The sequence below is a fragment of the Chrysemys picta genome, chromosome 16, assembly GCF_011386835.1.
Source record: "Chrysemys picta bellii isolate R12L10 chromosome 16, ASM1138683v2, whole genome shotgun sequence".
Classification (NCBI taxonomy): Eukaryota; Metazoa; Chordata; order Testudines; family Emydidae; genus Chrysemys; species Chrysemys picta.
In genome coordinates this window covers 31,532,980-31,556,571 of record NC_088806.1, presented here as the reverse complement: position 1 = coordinate 31,556,571, position 23,592 = coordinate 31,532,980, and the positions used below count along the sequence as shown (strand labels likewise).

General features: G+C 48.4%; 1 protein-coding gene across 1 annotated transcript; it reads left to right on the top strand.

The window, feature by feature from the left end:
- Positions 1-4,182: 4,182 nt before the first annotated feature.
- Positions 4,183-18,659, top strand: MPZL2 (myelin protein zero like 2). The gene is made up of 6 exons (XM_005299767.5): positions 4,183-4,563; positions 11,527-11,693; positions 12,704-12,914; positions 13,174-13,318; positions 15,145-15,237; positions 15,795-18,659. The coding sequence occupies exons 1-5, from the start codon at positions 4,491-4,493 to the stop codon at positions 15,203-15,205; spliced, it is 657 nt and encodes a 218-aa protein (XP_005299824.2). The 5' UTR covers positions 4,183-4,490; the 3' UTR covers positions 15,206-15,237; positions 15,795-18,659.
- Positions 18,660-23,592: the final 4,933 nt, after the last annotated feature.

Sequence of the window (23,592 nt, the reverse complement as noted above, 5' to 3'; positions counted from 1 at the left end):
GAAGGGGCTAATGGGGGCCTGAGAGGCCAATTAACATACCTGGTTGGAGAGAGCAGTTAATTGATGGTGAAGCCCAGCTGGGGAGGGACTGGGTCATAGTCATTATAAAGCCAGGTAGTTTGCAATAGGAAGGAGCTGTATGATGAGGCTGCTGCATCAAAAATCAGCTAAAGACAAAGACAGGGGTTACAGTCACTCTGTGGGGAACAGAAGAGATGGGAAGCAGCCTAGGAGTCAGAGGGAGGAGACTTTAACTGCCAGCTACAGGGTCCCTGGGCTGGACACCAGCATAGAGGGAGGGCCTGAGTTCCCCTGCCAGCCTCTGAGGAACGTGGGGTGAAACCCATGGCGGTATGGGGTGAGAGACCCATGAGACAGAGGCAGGACTTGCTGTAAGGTCCTTGGACTAGAGCTTGCTTGGACTCTTTGTTAGACTGAAGTGTGATCTTCAAAGGGCCAAGCTGTGGGAGAGACCACTGCGCTTGCTAAGTAAGCAAAGAGATTGACTCCAGCACTGGAAATGTCTGGCTGAGTCCCACCCACCTCTCAGGAAATACAGGAAGAGCAGGGCCTTGGCTTTCATGGTCTGCAGAAAAGGTTAATTAATGTTGGGGCTTTTGTGCTTCTCCCATCAAAGTGTGAATGAAAGACAGGGGCTGGCCAATGAGGGCTGCTGCCCAGGAACAGGAACTGAGAGGGGGTGAGGAGAGTGGGTGAATCATCTGCCATTGTCCAGCCTTCTCTGAAGGCTCTTTGTTGGGTTTGAAATTCAGTCTCTTGACTAGTCATTGTCTCCTAATCTGCCTTGCACTCTTTATCTGTGGGACATGCCCTGCCTGCTGGAGACCTGCCTGGACACACTGCCAGGATTTCCCTACTCTGTTTTAAACGATTTTTAATATTTCAGTCAAAGGCAGTGGAGTCCAGCTGCTTGAAGGAGCAGGGAACCAGGAACAAGGATTCCTGGGCTCTGTTCCCAGCCGTGGGAGGGCAGTGAGGCTGACTTGTTTGAGCAGGAGCTGATGGGTTGTCTGCGTGGACATTAAAGATCCCCCTGGGCAGTTTTCATAAGAAGAGAAAGGGCCTTGCTCCAGGATCCTAGGTCCAAACATCCCATCCTTCCCACTGCTATGTTCCTAGCTGCTACGCTACACCCCAGAGGTGGCTGCATTTCTCTGGTGCTGTCTTTCTGGGGTTTGTAAAGTGCTTGGATGTAAGGTGCTATAGAAATATGACCCCGCCCGCTGATAATCAAGGCACTAGTATGTTTTTCTTTCTCTAGGAACAACTAGAAAAAGCTACATTTCCAGGGACATGGTGCAAAAGCATCAATTCCCACAGGGAGTGTGGTCTCTAAGAGGTGTTGTCACAGATTATCTCATGCTGTCCACACCGTGGTTCTGTTCATGCCCTGCCCAGTGCTTCTCCCTGCCTACGTGAGCCCAAACATCTACACTGAAACCACTACCCTGCGATCCCCATGGGTCAGCACCCCCTGAAAACGGGAAGCCAGCGCGTCTGTGGAATGGGAGTGGACTAGCTGCCTCTGCCTGGCAAAAGTGAAGGGTTAAAAACAGATGCCTGTTGCCAAACTGCTGCAAGTTCAGGCCTGACTTCAAGCCACATTCCTCTGCACAGTAATTCTAGACCAACCTGCAGTGGTATCAGGAGCCTAGGTGCTGTGGGTTCTGCAGAACGAACATAAATGAGAACGACTGGCCCCCTCTGGCACGTCCTATCCCATGAGGTGTCCCTGCAGTAATCAGCTCACCCACTAGACTGGTGGCTCCAGGTTGGGGCAGGGCAGCAGCTGTGTTCAGTTTCCCCTGCTGCTGCTTAGCTGTGAATTGATGACTTGGGTCTGCAAGAACAAACTTGCATGAACATGGGTAAAGCTGGGCCTCTTCCTATGTCCTGGCACACACTTCCTCACACCAGGGAGGGCTATGCAACGCTTATCAAATTCCCTCCTTTGGCACAACACCCTGGGCACATCTGTGAGGCCCTGCGTGGGTGCTGCTGAGGAGAGCCATATATGTACCTGAGACAGAGACAGGCCTGGAAGGGCTCCTTGGGACTGCACCTCAAACAGCAGGTGGGGGCACAGCCTGCCCTCCCTGACCCAGTAGTGAGCGGAGCATGTTTAGGATCAGAAATAACCCTTGGCACTAATATAGCATCTTTTCTTCAGGGATCTCCAAGCATTTCACAAATAGTAATCAACTCCCACAATCCCCAGAGGCAAGTCAACATGATCTCCCATTTTAGAGGGGAAATTGAGGCACAGAGGAGGGGAGTAACTTCCCAAGGTCATACCCTCAGCTGCAGTACAGGGAATAGGACCAGGAGTTTTAGTGCCCAGTCCCTTGCTCTCACAGGTAGATGTGCTCTCCATCGTACATTGGAGCTAGGGAAAGGGTTTCCCCGTTGCTGGTTGTCGTCTTTCCTGCTCTGTTTCCGCTCATGCTCATTTTCATTTAACCTCCTCCAAGGCCTTGCAGAAACTTTCCCCAAGCTTTGCAGCTCATCATAAAATCACTACTGTGTACTTGACTTGAGCTCCCTTGAAAAGTACTCCCTTTCCACTTCCTATGGCAAACAGGAGCCAAGCCGTTTTCATGTACCCTTTGCCTTCCAGCTTGCTTCTGTCCAAAACACTCCTGTGTGCTCTGTCCCAGGACGTAACTCGTAGCTGTTGTGTGACTGAATAGGTGCATCACACACACACACACACCACCTTCAGCACATTTTCTGACAGTGACCTAAACTGAGTGTTTGCACTGCAGCAAAGATGGTGGCAGGAAACCAATGTCCCACCATGCAAACAAACAAAAAACCACCAATAAGTGTGGTTTGTAGAAGTGAAAGAAATGGAGAGAATGTTCTCAGAATAGCAACTGAGGGAAAGTCTGGTGACATGCTGTGCAGAGTGGACTGGACAGGGACCGGTTACTCTTTGAACTAGAAATGTACCGTGCTTTAGGACTGAGGCCCTCTAGACCAGCTATGCTGTTGGTCTGCAGAGAGCGGGCTGGGCACATGGTGCTGGGATTCTCCCTTTGTTTCCAGATGTTCAGTTGCATAAAAGGTTCAGTCATTTCCAGCAAGGATGCTCGGGGATGGTGATGGGGAGGTGTCCCCAAGAGAACCTCTTGATGAGGATGTGGTTCCTACTATGGAAAAATCTGAGAGCCCCTGCTCCAGTCCTCTCATTATCAGCCTGCCTAGTCTCCTGGCTCTTGCCTCTAGTTCTGCCCTTTCGGGGAATGAGTATGTTATGGCACAGGCGGCAGGCGGGCAAGGTTTCCCTCACGCTGCCTCTGGCAATGTGCCTGAGCACTGAGCTACAGGGGCTCCCCCTTGGAGCGAGAGGGGAGTTTGGTCTCACTGTCCATTCAGTCCTGTGCCTGTCAGCAAGTCAGTGCCAGTCGTGACTCAGATTTCCACCTGCCGTGTGGAGGATTGGGCACTAGGAACTGGACTGAGACATCCAATTGACTTCACACAGGCCATAGAACATCAGACAGTAACTACTTCTGGTCCCAACCACCGTGAGTTGGAAAGTGATTTACATTCCTCTAATACTGACAAGGGGGGAATTAGTGTTTGTGTCTATCACGCTTCATTGAGATGTTGCTGGGAAAAACATCTCTTCCTGTTTCCTTGTGGTGTTTGAGTGCCAGGGAAGGATGCCAGAGCCCTGTCCATGCAAGCCCTGGGCTGGGGTGGTTTGGAAAATGGTGTAATCTCTGGTTTAACGAGAACACTTTGGGTATGCATCCGAAGAAGTGGGCTGTAGTCCACGAAAGCTTATGCTCTAATAAATTTGTTAGTCCCTAAGGTGCCACAAGTACTCCTGTTTTTTTTACTTTGGGCTAAGGATTTCAAAGCCCTTTACAAACATTAATGAACTCAGCTTCACAGCCCCTAGTACAAAAGTTGGAGAACCACGGCCCTAGCGGGATGGGTACACGTAGAGGGACACGATCCCTCTGAGCAAAGGGAACCGTGGCAGGGCTTGCTGGGCTCTGTATTGCTGCCATGGAGACTGCACCCTGTATATTGACTCTGCTTTGCCAGGGACACGCTATCCTGCTCTCTGCTGTATGTAAATACCCTGGGGCTGACTTTCTTCTAGGAGCAAATCTGCCTAAAAAAACAAAACAAACAACCCAAAACCAGAGGGCTGGTTCCCAGTGGGAGGAGGAGGGAAGCTGGGCGGAGTGATGATTGCTACACAGAGGGGAAAGGAAAATCCGCCTGCTTTGTGCACAGAGCTGTGGTGGATCCACTTTTAGTTCCCAGGCTGGGGCCGCTCTGGGAGTGACTCAGGCAGGAGCAGCACCGCCTGTTGAGAGCTGCCCTGGCAGGGAGGGAAGGGCAAGGCAAGGAGTTCTCGCTAGTGGCGTGTCTGGCAGTAGGACTCCTGGGAGCTCCCTTCTCCCCCAGTTCGGAGAAATTCCCTTATCTCCCTGCTCAGTCTCTGGAGTATGGACCTGCCACCCCCCGTGCATGGCCCCAGCTGGATGGGGGCTGTGCTCTTCCTTGGGGGACAGCTCCTAGGTAAGGAATTAATCGGGCGTTTTCCCCTTTGGCCTCAGCTGCCTCCTTTGCTTGACCCTCCTATTCTTCCAGTTCCCTCCCTCCTAAAGTCAGGGCCTGGAGAACTCTGGCATTTCTTTCCGTGGCTGAGTGTCTTTGGGGGCTGATTTTGCTGAGAGTTACATGGGTGACTGTGCGTATGGACTCAGGTCCTGGACAAACAGGTTCAGGTGTGTTCCAGCTAGAGACTGAGGCCTGAGCATTCTGAGCTCGGGTTACACGCTCTTTCCTCTCAGTCCCTGCTCCAGCCAGGAGGACTTTACTCTTTGAACTGCCCTGCTTTCACCACTTTTGTTAAAAAGAGATTATTAAAGAGACCGGTCAGGTTTCAGATCCATTGCAGCTGTGTAAATCTGGAATAAATACCCCCGACTTCAGTGGAATTTTACAGGGTTTACATTCGCAAAGAGATCCAGAATTTGGTCCATAGACCCCGTGTGGTTTTACATTGCTTCTGTCACTTCACTTCCAGCACGTGTGCATGCACACAGGCTTTTCTGTGATCGGTTGTGAAAAACATTTACACCTACAGCCCAAGTTTGCACTAAGGTGTTTTTTCAAAATGGTGGTTTTCACTTAGCTGCAAAAGCCGATCTTTGCCAAAAAGAGATTTTCAAATGCAAAACTTTGAAAAAATATTTGAGGTGTTCCCTCTTTTGAATGAGGTCCTGGTTTCAAGAAGATGAACATAGATGGGAAATGGCATGGTTTGTTGTGGTGTTTTTTTGTTTGTTTGTTTTAATTTATTTTTATTTTTTTGGAAATTGAGTGAGGAGGATGGCAAGAGCCCAGATTCCAGGGTTTTGAATTACATTCTGGATATTTCAGAGCCTCACCAGATACTGCCGAATACAGTAGCGTAGAGGGCAATGGGAAATAAAGCTCATAATGCAAGGTGGGCTGCATTCCTTAGCGTAAAAACCATGTTCTGCAACCCCAGGTGAATGTTGTGCTTTTCTGCAGGAAAAAGCTTCCTGGACAATAGGCTGGGAAGAGGTGAATTTAGGTCAGAAGGGGGGGAGGTCTCCCTGTTGTGAGCCTCGCTGGTGAGCTGGAGGCTCCGTGGGTTTTGCAGCTAGCGAAGGCAAAGGCAGTTGCTGTGTGAAGCCGCTGTGTTGTACTGTGTGGGCATTCGGGATGAGTAACACCTCTTTCCCTCAGGTGAGACTACAGCCCTCCTCGAGTTATCTCCCATCTCTGGGCATTTTCCCCTGCTGCCCACTTTGGGGGGAAGAGTCTCTCTGTCCCTCCTCACAAGCCACTGTCTGCCCCCACTCAAACCCTCTTCTTCCAAGGTGCCCACAACAAGAGTTTATAATTGTTATGAAAAGTAAAATCAACTCCCCTCCCCACCCCCACTGACTTCTGGATATCCAGTATGTCACAGCATTGCCAACCACATGCATGTCAGGCCTCAGGGAGAACGGTGAGATGTAAAGATCAGAAGTTTGGGGTGCTTTTACCTGTCGTCTGGTGCTGGGGCAGAAGGGATCATGTTTGTCAGGCTTCTCTCTGAAACCGCAAGGGCTGGAAACTTTTCTCTTGTCAATGAAAGCCGAGATTTTCAGGTAATAACCTGATTCCAGCAGTTGGGCCTTTTCCAGAAAAAAAAACCACTTATAATGAGCCTTGAAATAACATTTCAAGAGTTGGCAGCACTGTGTCTTGACTGCTCAGGGTCTGTCCTTTGTGTTCTCTGGGGCAGGGACTGGCTTTCTTTGTGCCCTGTGCAGGGCAGAGTATAGTGTTGGCACTACATTAATTAAGACGGAAGTAACATTGGCCCCACAGTTCTCTCACATTTCCTCCAACACTGTGTGTGCTGCGTGCCCTAGCGATGTGCTGGGGGGGCGAGGGTTGATGTCAGCCTTATCTCGGAGTTTCCTGATTGGTTTCATTGGTGTCACCCTGCTGTCAGGGAGGTGTATTTAGGGAAGGGGTCTATTACAGGAGTGTGGGCGAGGTTCACAGCCTGCAATATGCAGGTGGTGTCGGAGTGACCAGTCACTTAAGCCCTCTCTCCATGCCAAAAAAGGTGTTTTTTTGCTTTTTCAATTGTTAGCTCAATTGGTTTAGCTTAACTCAAGTGAAATCTCCCTTAACACCTCTATTGACATAGCTTAACCCTTTTAGCTTGATTCTAGCAACTAACTTGATTAGATTCTGATCTCACACTGGTATAAATTAGAAGTAATGTCACTTAGGCCTCCTCTACGCTTAAAGGTTAGGTCAGCATAGCTCCAGTGTTCCAGGCTACGGGAAAAAGTCACCTACCTGAGCACTGTGCTACATCTAACACCGGTGTAGATGTGGCTCGGTCATGAATTGGGTGGAGAAAGTGAATAGGAAAGTGTTCTTTACCCCTTCACATAACACAAGAACCAGCAGTCATGCTATGAAATTAATAGGCAGCAGGCTGAAAACAAACATAAGGAAGTGCTACTTCAAACAATGCATAGTCAACCTGTGGAACTCCTTGCTGTGGGATGTTATGAAGGCCAAAAATATAACTGGGTTCAAAAAAGAATTAGATAATATCATGGAGGATAGTTTTATTGATGGCTGTTAGCCAAGATGATCAGGGTCACAGCCCCACACTCCAGGTGTCCCTAAGCCTCTGACTGCCAGATGCTGGGTCTGGACAACGGGATGGATCACTCAATAATTGCCCTGTTCTGTTCATTCCCTTTGAAGCATCTGACACTGGCCACTGTTATAAGACCAGATATTAGGTTAAATGGACCATTGGTCGGATCCAATATGGCCATTCTTATGTTCTTAGGTAAGCGGAAGAATTCTTCTGTTGACTTAGCTACCGCTGCTTGGAGAGGTGGATATCCTAGATGATGGAAAACCCTCCTGTCATTGTAGGAGGTGCCTCCTACAACGTCGCTGCAGTGCTGTAGCTGTGGGGCTGTAGTTCATGTAGTGTAGACATGGCCTCTATCATTGCAGTTACGGTGGTGTGAGCAAGAGCAGAATCAGGACTCCAAAGCTGAAAGGCCTCCCTAGGAGTTAGCCTTTTCATCTTCTCTCTCTGCTCTCTTTCCAGTCCCCTTTTCTCTTTCCTAGTAGCCCTAGTAGAGTTAACCTGTTTTCATAAACTGCAGCTGGGGCGGTTTGGTTAACTACTGATGTTTCTTTGAGATATCCTTACAAAGGTTACCTTTCGTCCTGAATGAGATACAGAAACCCACCCCCCAAACCACCACCAAGCAGCTGTGGTGGCAGTAACTGTGGAACAATATTAGCAGGGGCTGTGCATGCTCCCAAGCAGGGACACCTTGCATTCATTGAGCACCATTCATCCTGCGGTGCATGAAATGCTTAATGTAATAAATACAAACTGTGTAAAGAAGTGACGTCACCCACCCTGTCTGGAGTAGGACGTAGTAGCTGCTTAACAGCACTTAGCAGTGCTACACAAGAGGCGATAAGGAATATTCTTTCCAATTGGGACTGCATGGGGAACTGAGAGAAGCAGAATGTGATCACCCCAGCTGGAATGTGTCCCAGATACTGAGGCTGTGTCTACCCCACAAACATTACAGTGGCACAGCTGCTGTAGTGTAGACACTTGCTACAGCAACAGAAGTGGTATTCTGTCACGGTACTAAAACAACGAGGAATCCTTGTGGCATCTTAGAGACTAACAAATTTATTTATTTATGTACAAGCTTTCATGGGCTGAAACCCACTTCATCAGATGCATGGTAGGCAGGTATATATATTACAGCACATGAAAAGATGGGAATTGCCTTACTAAGTGGGGGGGTCAGTGCTAACAAGGCCAATTCAATCAAGGTGGAAGTGGGCTATTCCCAACAGCTGACAAGAAGGGGTGAGTATCAACATAGGGAAAATTACTTTGAGATGCAGTAGCTAGGTCAATGGAAGAATTCTTCTGTAGATCTTCTAAAATGTCTGTCATGGAATTACAGGGCTGTATATTGCTGCTCTGCAAACAGATGCTGTGCACACACAAAAAGAAGAACAGGAGGACTTGTGGCACCTTAGAGACTAACAAATTTATTAGAGCATAAGCTTTCGTGGACTACAGCCCACTTCTTCGGATGCATATAGAATGGAACATATATTGAGGAGATATATATACACACAGACAGAGAGCATAAACAGGTGGGAGTTGTCTTACCACCTCTGAGAGGCCAATTAATTAAGAGAAAACAAACTTTTGAAGTGATAATCAAGCTAGCTCAGTACAGACAGTTAGATAACAAGTGTGAGACTACTTACAAGGGGAGATAGATTCAATGTTTGTAATGGCTCAGCCATTCCCAGTCTTTATTCAAACCGGAGTTGATTGTGTCTAGTTTGCATATCAATTCTAGCTCAGCAGTTTCTCGTTGGAGTCTGTTTTTGAAGTTTTTCTGTTGTAACATAGCTAACCTGGTGGCTGAACTTTGTGATTTTGTCCTCACCCACAACTATTTCACATTTGGGGACAATATATACCTTCAAGTCAGCGGCACTGCTATGGGTACCCGCATGGCCCCACAATATGCCAACATTTTTATGGCTGACTTAGAACAACGCTTCCTTAGCTCTCGTCCCCTAACGCCCCTACTCTACTTGCGCTACATTGATGACATCTTCATCATCTGGACCCATGGAAAAGAAGCCCTTGAGGAATTTCACCATGATTTCAATAATTTCCATCCCACCATCAACCTCAGCCTAGATCAATCCACACAAGCGGTCCATTTCCTGGACACTACTGTGCTAATAAGCGATGGTCACATAAATACCACCCTATATCGGAAACCTACTGACCGCTACACTTACCTACATGCCTCCAGCTTCCATCCAGGACACACCACACGATCCATTGTCTACAGCCAAGCCCTAAGATATAACCGCATTTGCTCCAATCCCTCGGATAGAGACAAGCACCTACAAGATCTCTATCAAGCATTCTTAAAACTACAATACCCACCTGCTGAAGTGAAAAAACAGATTGACAGAGCCAGACGAGTACCCAGAAGTCACCTCCTACAAGACAGGCCCAACAAAGAAAATAACAGAACACCACTAGCTGTCACCTTCAGCCCCCAACTAAAACCTCTCCAGCGCATCATCAGAGATCTACAACCTATCCTGAAAGATGATCCTTTACTCTCACAGATCTTGGGAGACAGACCTGTCCTCGCTTACAGACAACCCCCGAACCTAAAGCAAACACTCACCAGCAACCACACATCACTGAACAAAACCACTAACCCAGGAACCTATCCTTGTAACAAACCCCGATGCCAACTCTGTCCACATATCTATTCCAGTGACATCATCATAGGACCTAATCACATCAGCCATACCATCAGGGGCTCGTTCACCTGCACATCTACCAATGTGATATATGCCATCATGTGCCAGCAATGCCCCTCTGCCATGTACATTGGCCAAACCAGACAGTTTCTACGCAAAAGAATTAATGGACACAAATCTGACATCAGGAATCAAAATACTCAAAAACCAGTGGGAGAACACTTTAACCTGTCTGGTCATTCAGTGACAGACCTGCGGGTGGCTATATTACAACAGAAAAACTTCAAAAACAGACTCCAACGAGAAACTGCTGAGCTAGAATTGATATGCAAACTAGACACAATCAACTCCGGTTTGAATAAAGACTGGGAATGGCTGAGCCATTACAAACATTGAATCTATCTCCCCTTGTAAGTAGTCTCACACTTGTTATCTAACTGTCTGTACTGAGCTAGCTTGATTATCACTTCAAAAGTTTGTTTTCTCTTAATTAATTGGCCTCTCAGAGGTGGTAAGACAACTCCCACCTGTTTATGCTCTCTGTCTGTGTGTATATATATCTCCTCAATATATGTTCCATTCTATATGCATCCGAAGAAGTGGGCTGTAGTCCACGAAAGCTTATGCTCTAATAAATTTGTTAGTCTCTAAGGTGCCACAAGTCCTCCTGTTCTTCTTTTTGCGGATACAGACTAACACGGCTGCTACTCTGAAACTGTGCACACACAGAAGTCCCTCTGACTTTAGGCACTGCTGGGCAAGCATCGTTGTCTATAAATGTGGAAAAAAGGACCATTTCCAGTGCCGTGAACTACAGCAGCCCATGCCTCCCCAGTACAAAGCACTGGGGACCAAAAGCCATGTTTGGATCAAGCTCTCCTCCATTCCCATAGAGAAGTGCTGCCAAGCCCTACCCAAGGACAGAAGGAACAACTCCACCCTGATGTCATCCTTGTGCTGTGTTTGTGTATCAGCTGATGAAGTCTGTGAAGCACTTTGGGCTCCTTCAGATTCTATACATGCAAGATCATTATCAATTAAATCTATTTGTTGTGATTCTTAATGTAATTTATTAACAGGAGCTGATAGGGCAGGCACCAGCCCAGATTGAGTGGATAGGGCTTCTGGTTTTTGGTTTTAACTGATACATATTGATAAAAGACCCCTGACACACAAAGAATGAAATTGGTGTTTATTCACAAACATGGAAATAGACTGGAAATGGTTCCTTGTATCTAAGGGCTCATCTACACAATAGGGTAGTGCATTCTACACAGGTGTGCTTTCTAAAGAACATTAATGTGTTGCACATCAGTTGGTCTGTGTAGACCCTGCCAGGGAACATGAAAGATTTCCTAGTGTGCTTTAATCTAGTGCTGTTTGTAACTGTATTAAATTAAAGTGCACTAGGGAACATTACCAAGATTGCTCATTACACACACTATATATAGAGAGCCCTGAAACTCCTCCCCTGCAATTTTTGGACATCTACCTAAAACTCCAATTGCTAAAAATACCCCCCGCCCAATTAAATTAATAAACCCCCAAACAGAAACCCTAAATGTGGACAAGAAAGGGTGAGGTGCTTTCTTTTAGACTGTAGCGTTTTTTTTTTTAATTTCCATCCTGTTTTTCCTGCAGCACTCTGGCCTGTGGCAGCTGTGGAAGTTCACACTTCCAGGGAAGTAGAAGCTCTGAATGGGACCAATGTACGCTTAAAATGCACCTTTTCCAGCTCCAACCCAGTTAGCCAGCGTGTGACGGTGACCTGGAACTTCCAGCCCCAGGGAATGAACTCTCATGAGTCTGTAAGTGGGACCAGTATGCTCCAGTTGAGCGATAAGGTATTGCTCATACAAGCCTCTCCCGCTGCATAGAACTTGCTGCAATGGGAGTGTAACTTACAATAGAGGGTGTGGGTAGGGAATACAGATTAGCAGAGGCATGTGGGGTAGGTGACTCTGACTTTAACTGATTAAAAGATTCTTTTGACTAATTCCCCTCTGCAGTGAGTTTTGGTTTCAGGTCCTATCTTTGCTGGCCATCGAACCTGGCTAGAGGAACCATTTTTAGGTAGTTTTGGTGTAGGGTTTAGGTGTAGGGTTAAATGCTGGGGGCCAAGTGCAGCTGCACCTGCTTACATCGCAGCTTGATTTGGTCCTGTGTCCCTGCTGAAGCCACAGGTCTGGCTTGTGACTTTGCCTGGCCACAGTGGGAGGGGAAGTACGTCAGCAAGGGCCATGGTTCGATGCATGTAACACAGCTTCAGCACTGGTGTCAGGAGAGGGCCAGCCTGAACCTGGTGTGCCCCAGGAGGGATCCCCCCTGAGGGGTCAGATGGTCTCTGAGCTCTGCTGTGAGAGGCTGACGCAGCACAGCTGCCTGCCTGCCCGAGCCACGCACCTTCTCCAGCCTGTGCTACCTGGGGGCCCTGCTGGCTCCCTACTGGCCCCTGGTGAATGTGAAGTTGCAGCTGCTTTCAGAGGTGAGAAAATGGGGTCAGGGTGCAGGACACCTGCAGCCACTGTGAAGGAGACATCAACAGGGGAGAGAGAATTTGAGGGGGACGTGTCCCCTCAGTCCCATCCCACCATGCTTGTCTAGGCTTCTTTGCATGGCTGCTTTCCATCCATGCTGCCTCTCTTGCCCCCAAACTGAGATGGAGACACCGGGATCCCTGTCCTGCCTGTTTTATAAATGCTCTGAGCATTTGCAGAATGGGCTTGAGCACAATTCCAGACAGGCAGGTTGCTCCTCCCCAGGGCAGGGCGCAGTCTCACTGCACAGTAATGATGAAGCTTCCTCTCTGACCATCCAGGTGCTCTACTACTATGAGGAGCCCTATCCCCCAACCAGTGGGCGGTTTAAAGAGCGAGTTACTTGGGATGGGAACATTGACCGGAACGATGCTTCCATCGTCGTCTGGAACTTGAATCCCACTGACAATGGGACGTTCACTTGCCAGGTGAAGAACCCGCCAGATGTTGATGGCACGATTGGCGAAATCCAACTCCGTGTTGTGCAGCAAGGTACGTGGCCCGGGGCACTGTCGTGGTCAATATGAAGTTAGCTGTACAGGGAACTGGCACAAGGATGATCTCCTACCAAGTGTGGGGGAATGCACGAAGGGAAAGGGATTACCAAGGGGAGGTATCAGGAAAGTAAATTAATGCAATAAGGGATGTGGGTGAGGAAGGACTGAACTCGGGAGTTCCTGACTCCCAGCCCTCTGCTAAGTCCCTTCCCAACCAAGCTCCCCTCTCTCTCACCTGTTTCTCTTCTGTGCAGTGCATTTCTCGGAAATCCACATCCTGGCTCTGGTCATAGGGTCTGCCTGTGCTCTGATGATCATTGTGGTGATAATGGTAGTTGTCTGGCGACACTATCGGAACAGACAGCAAGAGAAGAGCACTGAGATGGTGGAGACAGAACTGTAAGGACAGGGGCTTCTGGGAAACCTCAAAATATCTTCATAGGGGTCTGGCCAGTGCCTAGCACGGGGGCAGCCAAGAGTCTATAGTGCAAAACCTACCATCAACTGGCAATAATTGGCCCCTTTGTTGGTAGTCACACCAGGGAGCTCACAGAGTAAATGAGCTCCTCCTCTTATCCCTGGAGGGGGTCCATCAAGTCAGGATAGAAGCCAACTGTGGAGATGTCTGTGTGGGGGAAGCTTGCTCTGCCTGGTCTAAGGATAAGCACAGCACCATGGAGTAGTGGCTGATACAGAGGATATGTCCTGTGTGATTAGGAGAAACCCTAGCTTCTGTTTGCTAAACCAAGGGGTACATCAAATACTCATTACTTTCTGATCAAGTGTAACTACAGCTCCGAAGGAATTTAACTAGCTTCTTTGCTAGAAGGGAGCAGGAATGCTTACAGCCACTTAAAACTGAACAGCTACAGGTTGGTAGGAAGGGTCAGTATCCGAACGCTGTAAAAAGGAGCTGGTGGCCACAGCATTTGCTTGTCTCATGGCTCTCAAGATACTCTGTAGTTAAAGGTTTCAGAGTGGGAGTCGTGTTAGTCTGTATCAGCAAAAACAATGAGGAGTCCTTTTCACGTGCTATAATATATATTCTGTTTACGGTATTTTTCACTCCATGCATCTGAAGAAGTGGGTTTTAGCCCACGAAAGCTTATGCCCAAATACATCTGTTAGTCTCTAAGGTGGCACAAGGATTCCTCGTTGTTTCTGTAGTTAAAGGCATTGCAGCTGGGTGATGTGTTGGGGTTTAGTGAGCAGTTTGCAGGGGGACCAGAGTGAAGGCTGAATGCAGTGTTATGGGTAGTGGCATTAAAAGACTTGATCACAATGGACCCATTGTCCGAAAGGTTTAGGTGGTGAAAGTGGGGCAGTGATTGGGATCATGTCTAACCAGCTGTGATTGAGTTACTGTGCAATTTACAGGAACATACAGCTATGCTGTGGCCTAAACACATGTAACCAACTAATGTAATGAACTTGCCATGCAAATAAAGGAACCTAGAGGAAACCATGTCTTCTAGCGTATAGAGTTACTGTACCCTGTGCTCTCCCGGCTGGCTAGCCAGCTGGGGCACCTGGGGAGATGCGTTGGGAACAAATTTGGGGCACCAGTGGAGATTAGTGCTGTTCTGGATCTCCAGGGGTTGTTGACTCCATCCCCGCTATTCACCTCCATCCCTCTGGACCTTTGGGTGGGTCATGTAGTGCTACGACTGGTATTTTCTTTTCCAGCCAAACACAAACTGGTATTTAGCAGAGTGCGAATGGGTCAAGGATATATCAAGGGGGCTGCTGTGCTGACAGTGGGACTGAGGGATGTGTCACCTATGCAGGGATACCTCTGGGGAAGGGGTCACAGCCAATTGAAATCCGAATGATAGATTCTCCCTTCCGCCCTAGTGCAGACCCCAGGAGCTGTCTGTGGACCTGCCACTTAACAGGCTTATTGCCAGGGAGTCTAGTTTTCAGTGATAAAAAAACCCCAGAATTCTCCTATTTAAAAAAATATAAAAATCCGTGTTTTTTTGTGCGTAAAATGAAACGCCCTGGGCAGCGGGGTTCCTGCTGTCACTTCACTAAAATTTAATTAATAGTTTTTATTTTTTTTCAAAAAAGTAAAAACTAAAGATTGTTTTAAAAAAACAAACAAACCAAATTTCATGTTTTTCCAAGGCAAACGGATTTCTAGAATCCCTGCTTATTACCTCCTTGTGACTCAGAACCCGGGGCAGTTGGGCAGGGGGTCTGATGGCTGCTTTCGGCTTTTCTAGAACGGAAAAGGAGAAGCTGAAGAGTTCAGAAGAGAAGGTAGCTGTCCCATTAGAAGACTAAGGTTCTCTGACTAAAGAGTACATCCAGTGCAGGTAAGTGCTTTCTAACAGCTTTCTGACCCGCTGCAGGTTTTGAAGAGGGTTTTTTACGTGGCTGTTCCATGACCTGTGTGAAATGAGTGGGTAAGTTTCAGGTAAGTTCCTAGCAGACAGGTGATGGTATCCACATTACAAAAACTGCTACTGCCGTAGTCACCATTAGTACTGACTGGCTTCCTCGTTGGCAGCCTCAGAGACCGAACAAGGCCTGAATAGGCAATGGAGACAGAACTTCCCTCTCAACCCTACAGGAGGTTTCTCCAGGTCAGGGTTGATGCTCATTGGTAAGGAAGCTTGAACAGGTGCTACCCAGTATGTAGCTGTTTTGTGGATAAATAAGAGTGCCATTTTCATCTGTGCTTTTAGATTCCCTTTGCCTTCCTTGTTTTAAGGCCATTACAGGAAGAACATTCCTGCTGCTACTAATAGGCTCTGCTGGTGCATTTATACATCATTTTACCTTCCCACTTTTTGATATCATCATCTGCCTTCACTATTTTAAGTCCCAAGAATGTTGTAGTAATATGTTGTCTTTTTTTTCCTTCCCGTAGCTTCTCCCCTGCAGAAGTTTCAGAAGCAGATGGCTAATCCTTGTGATTTCAGATGTTAGAACAAAGCTGAATTACAGATGTCTGATGCTGCAACTGTGGTATCCCTGTTCACCTTAAAATCTGTGCCACGGCAAGACGGTGGGGTTAAAATACAGTGTGAGATCTTATTTCCTTCCATTGAAACAACGCAGGGAAACTTGTCCTATCAACAGTGAAGTTGTCTTTGGTCTTCAATCCCATTGTAGCCATTTGGAGAAATGTACGTCCTTTGCAGAATTTCATTTGATTCGCTCTGTTGAAGAGGAAAAATCCCAAGAGAACTATAAGAAATTAAAAGATTCAGGAACAGAATTTTCAAAATTCTCATTTTGGTCTGTGGAAGAAAGTTGGAAAAATGCCTTTAATTTTTTTGAACTTTTTTGTACTGTTTTTCCCTCCCTCCCCACAAAACAACCCCCTCGCCCCCCACCATATTTGTAGAAAAGAAAATGGGGGGGAAGAATGATAGTCACTCTGAATGAAAATGTGCAGTGGTTAACCCATTCCCATTGCAAACTGTCTGTGCTTGCCACACTCTTATTCGTTCTCGCTTTAATTCTTAAATTTGGTTTGCACTATTTTTCCTTTCTCACAAGCTCTTTAAATGTTTCTAATAAGAAGAATGATGAGACAGTTTGATCACAGGGACAGCTTATTGCAAGAACGGGGTTTTGATCCCATTGTTACGCCAAGTGGAAAGTGTTACAGTTTTGGATCGTGTGCCGTTTCTTTGGCTGGAATGGTATTTAGAAGTGGATGCATTTTTCAGTTTGACTTTGTTTGACATTTTAGGTGACTTAGTGTGTCTGAAAGTGACAGATTGAGAACCCTGCCTATTATCAGCTGCAGTGAGGGCAGATTCTATGGCAGTCTCTGCCCATTCCTATTCTACTGATGCACCAAAATCCGGACTTCCCTTTGCTGTTCCAGACCTGGTTCCCCCGAACTCATTTCTATTGATTCACCTCAGTCCTGACCTTCAGCACCCCTCGTTGTTTCCCAGGACCTATGCACAGTTTGTAGATGCCCTTCAAGTTTGGCTTGCAACAGCCACTTCTGTTCCAGCCTAGAATCTCTCCTAAATAAACACTACCAGCTGTGCCTAATCACAGTAAAGTTTTATTTCATATCAAAGTTCGATGGCTTGGTTCCATTGTATCAAGATTCTGGGAGGTCCAAAGCAGCACTGATACCTCTCAGTGATGCAAGTAGCTCCCTTTTTAGATATGCAAATTGCTGCACAAGGAATTTGTCTCAATGCTAATTACTGCTCCAGGTTACTAGTAGCACATCTTATTACTAAATATGTGGTGAGCACATCAGATTCAGTGCTGCTGCAAATCTCAGTTTAAAATAAAAAACACAAATAATCAACACCTCGGAGTTGTTTCTGTATTTAATTGGCATTAAATCAAAATATGAGCTTGTTTGTTTAACAAGTAGTTTTGTTTTTATGGCCCTGCCTGTGAAATGCTTGTTATATTATCTCAGTTCATTTGTTTTCTTTTCCTATCATGGGTATCATAAATAAATTCGTTTTGTGGACCGTCAGAAGCTGTGACCATATAACTACCCCAATGTAAGCCTAGAGAAACTGCAAACCAGCCTGTCCTCAACACACAGTTGTTCTGTTTTTTGACACAATGGAATAGGTGCCCCCATATCCTGACAATGAGTGATGATGATTTGGATAAAAGAGGAGTTTTAATGTACACCCCTAAGTGACTAAAGGATAACATTTTGTTGCAATATAAGTAAGCTTGTATGCAGCACAACGCTGTGGCACTGGAATGCATATAAGAAGCAGCAACCAATGCAGAAATGAATTGCCAACAGCTTCTTCCTGCTGTAGCTACTGTTCTCCTCTCGGATCTTATACCCTTTCTATGCCCTCATTGAACAACTCTAACTTTGGAACTGGGATCCACATACAGTTACAGCAGGATTCCAAGGAGGAACATTTCACACCATGGGCTAAAAAGGCTCCGGTCCTGCGAAGCTCCCATTGACTTCAAGGAAAGAAGGATTGGAGCAGTGAGTTGGGGAAGGAGCGTATTTGTACAGAGTTCAATCTCACTTCAAACTAAAAACAAAACATTGGACACAAGACATTAATATAGGTAAACCCAGCTTAGCCAAACTCTCCAAATGTCATTTGACCCAAAATTTGTTTCTGTCCTCCAAGTCCCAAAATCATATAGAGGGTCTAGTGCAAGTCACAGCTATGGAGTCTGTACTGTTACTATTTTGGATCTTCAAATGAACTGACTGCAGATTAAATTGAATTATCGGACACAGCTGTGGAAACCCACATCCTATAGTTGAACGTACCATCTGTATTCAGCTACTCATTTTAATAGCAATTTTTAGAGCAGTATTACCTTCATTCTGCGTTCCATAGTTTCTCTACTTCCTCTTCTGCAAACATAATTGTCTAATTCTGCTTGTCAATTTCAAGGCCCTGATCCTGCCTGCTGTTCTGCTTGGGCAGACCCCTTCAAGAGAGAGGAGACCCATTTACTTCAACAGGGCTCTGGTTGGGTGCAGGGGCTGCTCACATGGAACAACTTGTAGGATCAAGACTCATGGGAAGTATCTAGATGATGTGCATGAGCATTTTTATACTAATCAAACAGCTGCTTAGTTATCGACACGTTTGATATTTTCATTTTTTTTTTTGCTGCAAAACTTGTTTCAGCACAGAGAAACTACAGTAAGTAAGGGGCTGTGTCCCATCTGTGCAGACAGATATTCTTTTGTACTGTAACTTATTTTAAATGAGCTTTTCAAGTCATTGTATGTAAATAAACCATTTTTAGTATTAAAGCATGTCCTACTTGCCTGTTTTTAATTGAAAAACTAGATGGTTTACTGCACAAGTTCATTATGGTAAGAAAACAATGGATGCCACAGTACATAGTAGAGAGACAAGGTGGGTCAAATAAATATATTTTATTGGACCAACTTCTGTTGGTGACAGGGCTGGCTCCAGGCACCAGGCACCCAAGCACATGCTTGGGGCGGCACCTGGTAAGGGGCGGCGGGTGGAGCGCGGCGCAGCATTCCGCGGGGGGGCGCTCCGGCGGCGCGGCGCTGGGGGGGGGGCGGGCTCCGGTTACGCGGGGCTCGGCGAGGGGGCGGTGTGGGCGCGGCGCTGGAAGGGGGTTCCGGCGGGGGCGGGCTCCGGCGGTGTGGCGCAGCGTGGGGCTCGGGGGGGGGGGCCGGCACGCGGCGCTCGGGGGGGGTGCGGCGCAGGCGCGGTGCTGGAGGGGGGTTCCGGTGGTGCTTGGCAGGGGGCGGGGGCGGGCTCCGGCGGCGCTCGGCGGCAGGGGGGGGCGTCGTGGGGCTCGGCACTCGTGGGGGGGGGGGTTCCGGCGGCGCTCGGCGCAGGGGGGGGACTCCGGCGCGTGGCGCTCGGCGGGGGGGTGGCGCGGGGGGCGGTGCTCTGGGGGGGTTCCGGCGGTGCTTGGCTGGGGGGGGGGGCGGTGCGGCACTCAGCTGGGGTGGGGGTTGTGCGGCACTTTTTTTTTGCTGCTTGGGGCAGCAAAAAAGCTAGAGTCGGCCCTGGTTGGTGAGAGAGACAAGAGTCCAATAAAAGATATTACCTCACCCACCTTGTTTCTCTAATATCTTGGGACCAACATGCTACAACTACACTGCATAGTGGGTATGTTTAGTATGAACTTTCCACAACGCCAGAAGAAAGTGTTTTTGTTTTTTTACAAGACCCTACCATAAATATAACTTAAAATGAATTATTTTCTTTGGGAGACTGGACTAGTTAACTGTGCAGAGCACTGACATGCAGGAGTCCCTGGGTTGCTTGCTTGTGGGAGGCAGAAATGCATTCATTTCCTTTGGAAGGGAGCACTTTGCTTTGCTCAATAATGATCCCTTTCGTAAGTGGTGATTGTGATAGGCACCTGGGGCTACCGTACCAGACTGGGCTGTTCCTGCATAGTAATTTTCCAGAGCTCAGTTGAAAGTTGATGGCCAAGGGTCTTTGAACATCTCTCAACTACTTCCTGTGTTTATTCCCATGTGCTGACTTGCACAGTGCCTCTTATATCAGGACCAGCTTTTTATCCACTAAGTAACCTTCCTCAGATCCCTTTGTATAATACACTTATTTTGCAGGGCCTTCCTGCTGATATCCAGTCCCGCCAGAGTGCACTCATTAGGTCTTCCTGCAACTGTTGGGCTGAAAAAGGCATAAACTAAGACTCTTGGACCGGGCTCTAGAACAAGTGTGGTTCTGAAGGAAGGGTGGCTTGAGGCATGAGATTAGAAAGCTACTGACCCACAAATACTTAAATAAATTGAACTCCCAAGGGAAGTTGGTGCAGGTTTAGAGCAAACAGGTCTTCAAAATAGTATTGTAAGGCCTAGGCAAATTAAGTAGGATCTATCTACCTACCTTGCTTAATCTCGGAATCCAGCTAGTGCTATTTTATTTGATGAGTGGGGAAGGTAGATGCTACAGATACAACATTTCTCCTTATCTTCCCTCCCTACTCATATGCCCTGCCTCCTGGCAACTCTTCCTCTACAATCTATCACTCAAGCTCCAATGTTTGCAAAGACTAGGTTACTTGTGAGGGATACCTGAGCACATTCATTTTGCTGTCAGTGACTGCCATCTCATGAAAGGAAGTAAATCCAGAGTCATCTTTAAAGAAATACTGTTTGCCTTTCATCTCACTGTATCCATTTCAATCCAATATTCCTTCACTGTCCTACCCACCTTACCAGTTGCACTACAATCTGGTTTATCCTAGATGCTTTCTCATTTGAATCATAGCTACATGCTGTCCAGCATATAATAATTTCCTCTGCTGAGGACCCAAACTAATTTATAACTTTATGTTCCTAGTTTTGAGAACACCAGTTGCATCTCAGAATATATTTCTGCACACTGTTTATTGTACACGATTGCCACTTGTTTTGTGCTTGTGAGAGGCTCAAAAATTAGCTTTGGAGGCCTATGAAAACACATCATATTGTGACATTACATTGCCAGATGATGACATTTTGATGCAGTGATGTCATTTAATGAAACTATGCAATGAGGTTTTTGACACAATGCCCCCACCTCATGACGGTGAGAAAGCGTTTGGATAAAAGAAGAGTATTAACACACTAACCTAAGGGTATATCTACACTACGAAATTAGGTCAATTTTATAGAAGTTAATTTTTAGAAATCGATTTTATACAGTCAATTGCTATGTCCACACTAAGCGCATTAAGTCGGCAGAGTGCGTCCTCGCTACCGTGGATAGCATCAACTTACGGAGCAGTGCACTGTGGGTAGCTATCTCACAGTTCCCGCAGTCTCCGCCACCCATTGGAATTCTGGTTAAGCTCCCAATGCCTGATGCGGCAAAAACACTGTCGTGGGTGGTTTGGGGTACATGTCGTCAGTCACTCCTCCCTCCATAAAATCAACGGCAGACAATCGTTTTGTGCCTTTTTTCCTGGGTTATGGTTCGTGCAGACGCCATACCACAGCAAGCATGGGCAAGTGCAGAATGGTGGTAGAATGTGCCTTTGGACGTTTAAAAGCTCGCTGGTGCTGTTGGTCAGACCTCAGCGCAACCAACATTCCCATTGTTATTGCTGCTTGCTGTGTTCTCCATAATATCTGTGAGAGTAAAGGGGAGACGTTTATGGTGGGGTGGGAGGTTGTAGCAAATCGCCTGGCGTCCGATTTTGAGCAGCCAGACACCAGGGCGATTAGAAGAGCACAGCAAGGCGCGCTGCGCATCAGAGAGGCTTTGTAAACCAGTTTCAGACTGGCCAGGCTTCGGTGTGACAGCTGTGTGTGTTTCTTCTTGATGCAAACCTGCCTCCTTTCTTGATTTTAATTCCCTGTAAGCCAACCACCCTCCTCCCTTCAAAATAAAGTAACTATTGTTTTGAAACCATGCATTCTTTCTTTATTAATTAAAAAAAAAAAAGAGATAACAGACAAGGTAGCCCGGATGGGGTAGGAGAGGAGGGAAGGCCAACGTCACATTGCTTATTGTAGCCACACTAAAAATCAAACTGTTTGAATGACAGCCTTCTGTTGCTTGGGCCATCCTCTGGAGTGGAGTGGCTGGGTGCCCGGAGCCTCCCTCCCCTGCGTTCTTAACAGACGTTAGGCGAAGGCCAACAACAAGGGGACAGGGGGTCGGAGAAGGGGCAGGGAGGTTTTGGAGGGGGCAGTCAAGAGACGGGGGGGGGGTCCGGGAGTTCGGGGGGGGTCTGTCTGGGGGTTTGGGGTGTAAGATTTTGGGCAGTCAGGGTACAGGTAGGGGGTAGGGTCCTGGGGGGCAGTTAGGATGGGGGGGGTTCTTAGGAGGGGGCAGTTAGGGGACAAGGAACAGGGAGGCTTAGGTAGGGGGTGGGGTTCTGGGGGACATAGGGTTACCATATCTCATAAATAAAAAAAGAGGACCCTCCACAGGCCCTGGCCCTGCCCATTTCCCCACCCCTAGCCCCGCCCCAACTCCGCTCCTTCCCCCACCCTAACTCCGCCCCCTCCTCCCTTCCACTCCCAGCCACGCGGAAAGGGCTGCCCCAGTGCTACCGGCTTCAGGGTTTGCCGGGCAGCCCCCAGATCCTGCGCCCCCAGCCGGCGCTTCCCCAGCGCAGCTGGAGCCCGGGAGGGGAAGCGCCCAGCCGGGGGCACAGGGTCTGGAGGCTGCCCGGCAAACCGTGAAGCCGGTAGCGCTCGGGCTTCGGGCAGCCCCTATGCCTCCGGACCCTGCGCCCCCAGCCGGGCACTTCCCCTCCTGGGCTCTGGCGGCGCAGGGTCCGGAGGCACGGGGGCTGCCCGAAGCCGGTAGCGCTCGGGCAGCCCGGCTCTTAAACAGAGCCGAAGAGGAGCAGAGCCTCCAGCCGCGGGGGCTCTGCGTAACTTACACTGTGTCAGTTACACAGAGCCGAAGAGGAGCAGAGCCGCCGCGGCTGGAGGCTCTGCTCCTCTTCGGCTCTGTTTAAGAGCCGGGCTGCCCGAGCGCTACCGGCTTCGGGCAGCCCCTATGCCTCCGGACCCTGCGCCCCCAGCCAGGCACTTCCCCTCCCGGGCTCCGGCGGCGCAGGGTCCGGAGGCACGGGGGCCTCGGGCAGCCCGGCTCTTAAACAGAGCCGAAGAGTCGGGGAGGAGCGGAGCCGCCATTTTCCCGGACATGTTCGGCTTTTTGGCAATTCCCCCTGGACGGGGGTTTGACTGCCGAAAAGCCGGACATGTCCGGGAAAAAGAGGACGTATGGTAACCCTAGGGGGACAGTTAAGAGCAGGGGTCCCAGGAGGGGGCAGTCAAGGGACAAGGAGCGGGGGGGAGGTTGGGAGTTCTGGGGGGGGGCTGTCAGGGGGCAGGGGTGGGGAGAGGAATCGCAGTCAGGGGACAGGGAGCAGAGGGGTTTAGATGGGTTGGGAGTTCTGGGGGGGGGGCTGTCAGGGGGTGGGGAGCGGTTGGATGGGGCGTGGGAGTCCCAGGGGTCTGTCTGGGGGTGGGAGTGTGGATAAGGGTTGGTGCAGTCAGGGGGCAGGTAGGGGGTAGGCTCCTAGGGGGCCAGTTAGGATGGGGGGAGGGTCTCAGGAGGGGGCAGTCAGGGGACAAGAGGCAGGGAGGCTTAGGTAGGGGGTGGAGTCCTGGGGGGCAGTTAGGAGCAGGGGTCCCAGGAGGGGGCAGTCAGGGGACAAGGAGCGGGGGGAGGGTTGGGGGCTCTGAGGGGTGCGGAAAGTGGGAGGGGCAGGGGCGAGGCTAGGAC

Excerpts from the sequence above, each read along its gene's own strand:
- MPZL2 (XM_005299767.5), top strand. The coding sequence starts at position 4,491 with ATGGACCTGCCACCCCCCGTGCATGGCCCCAGCTGGATGGGGGCTGTG. Across the intron at positions 11,694-12,703 it reads GAATGAACTCTCATGAGTCT|GTGCTCTACTACTATGAGGA; the intron begins GTAAGTGGGACC and ends CTGACCATCCAG. Across the intron at positions 13,319-15,144 it reads GAGATGGTGGAGACAGAACT|AACGGAAAAGGAGAAGCTGA; the intron begins GTAAGGACAGGG and ends CGGCTTTTCTAG.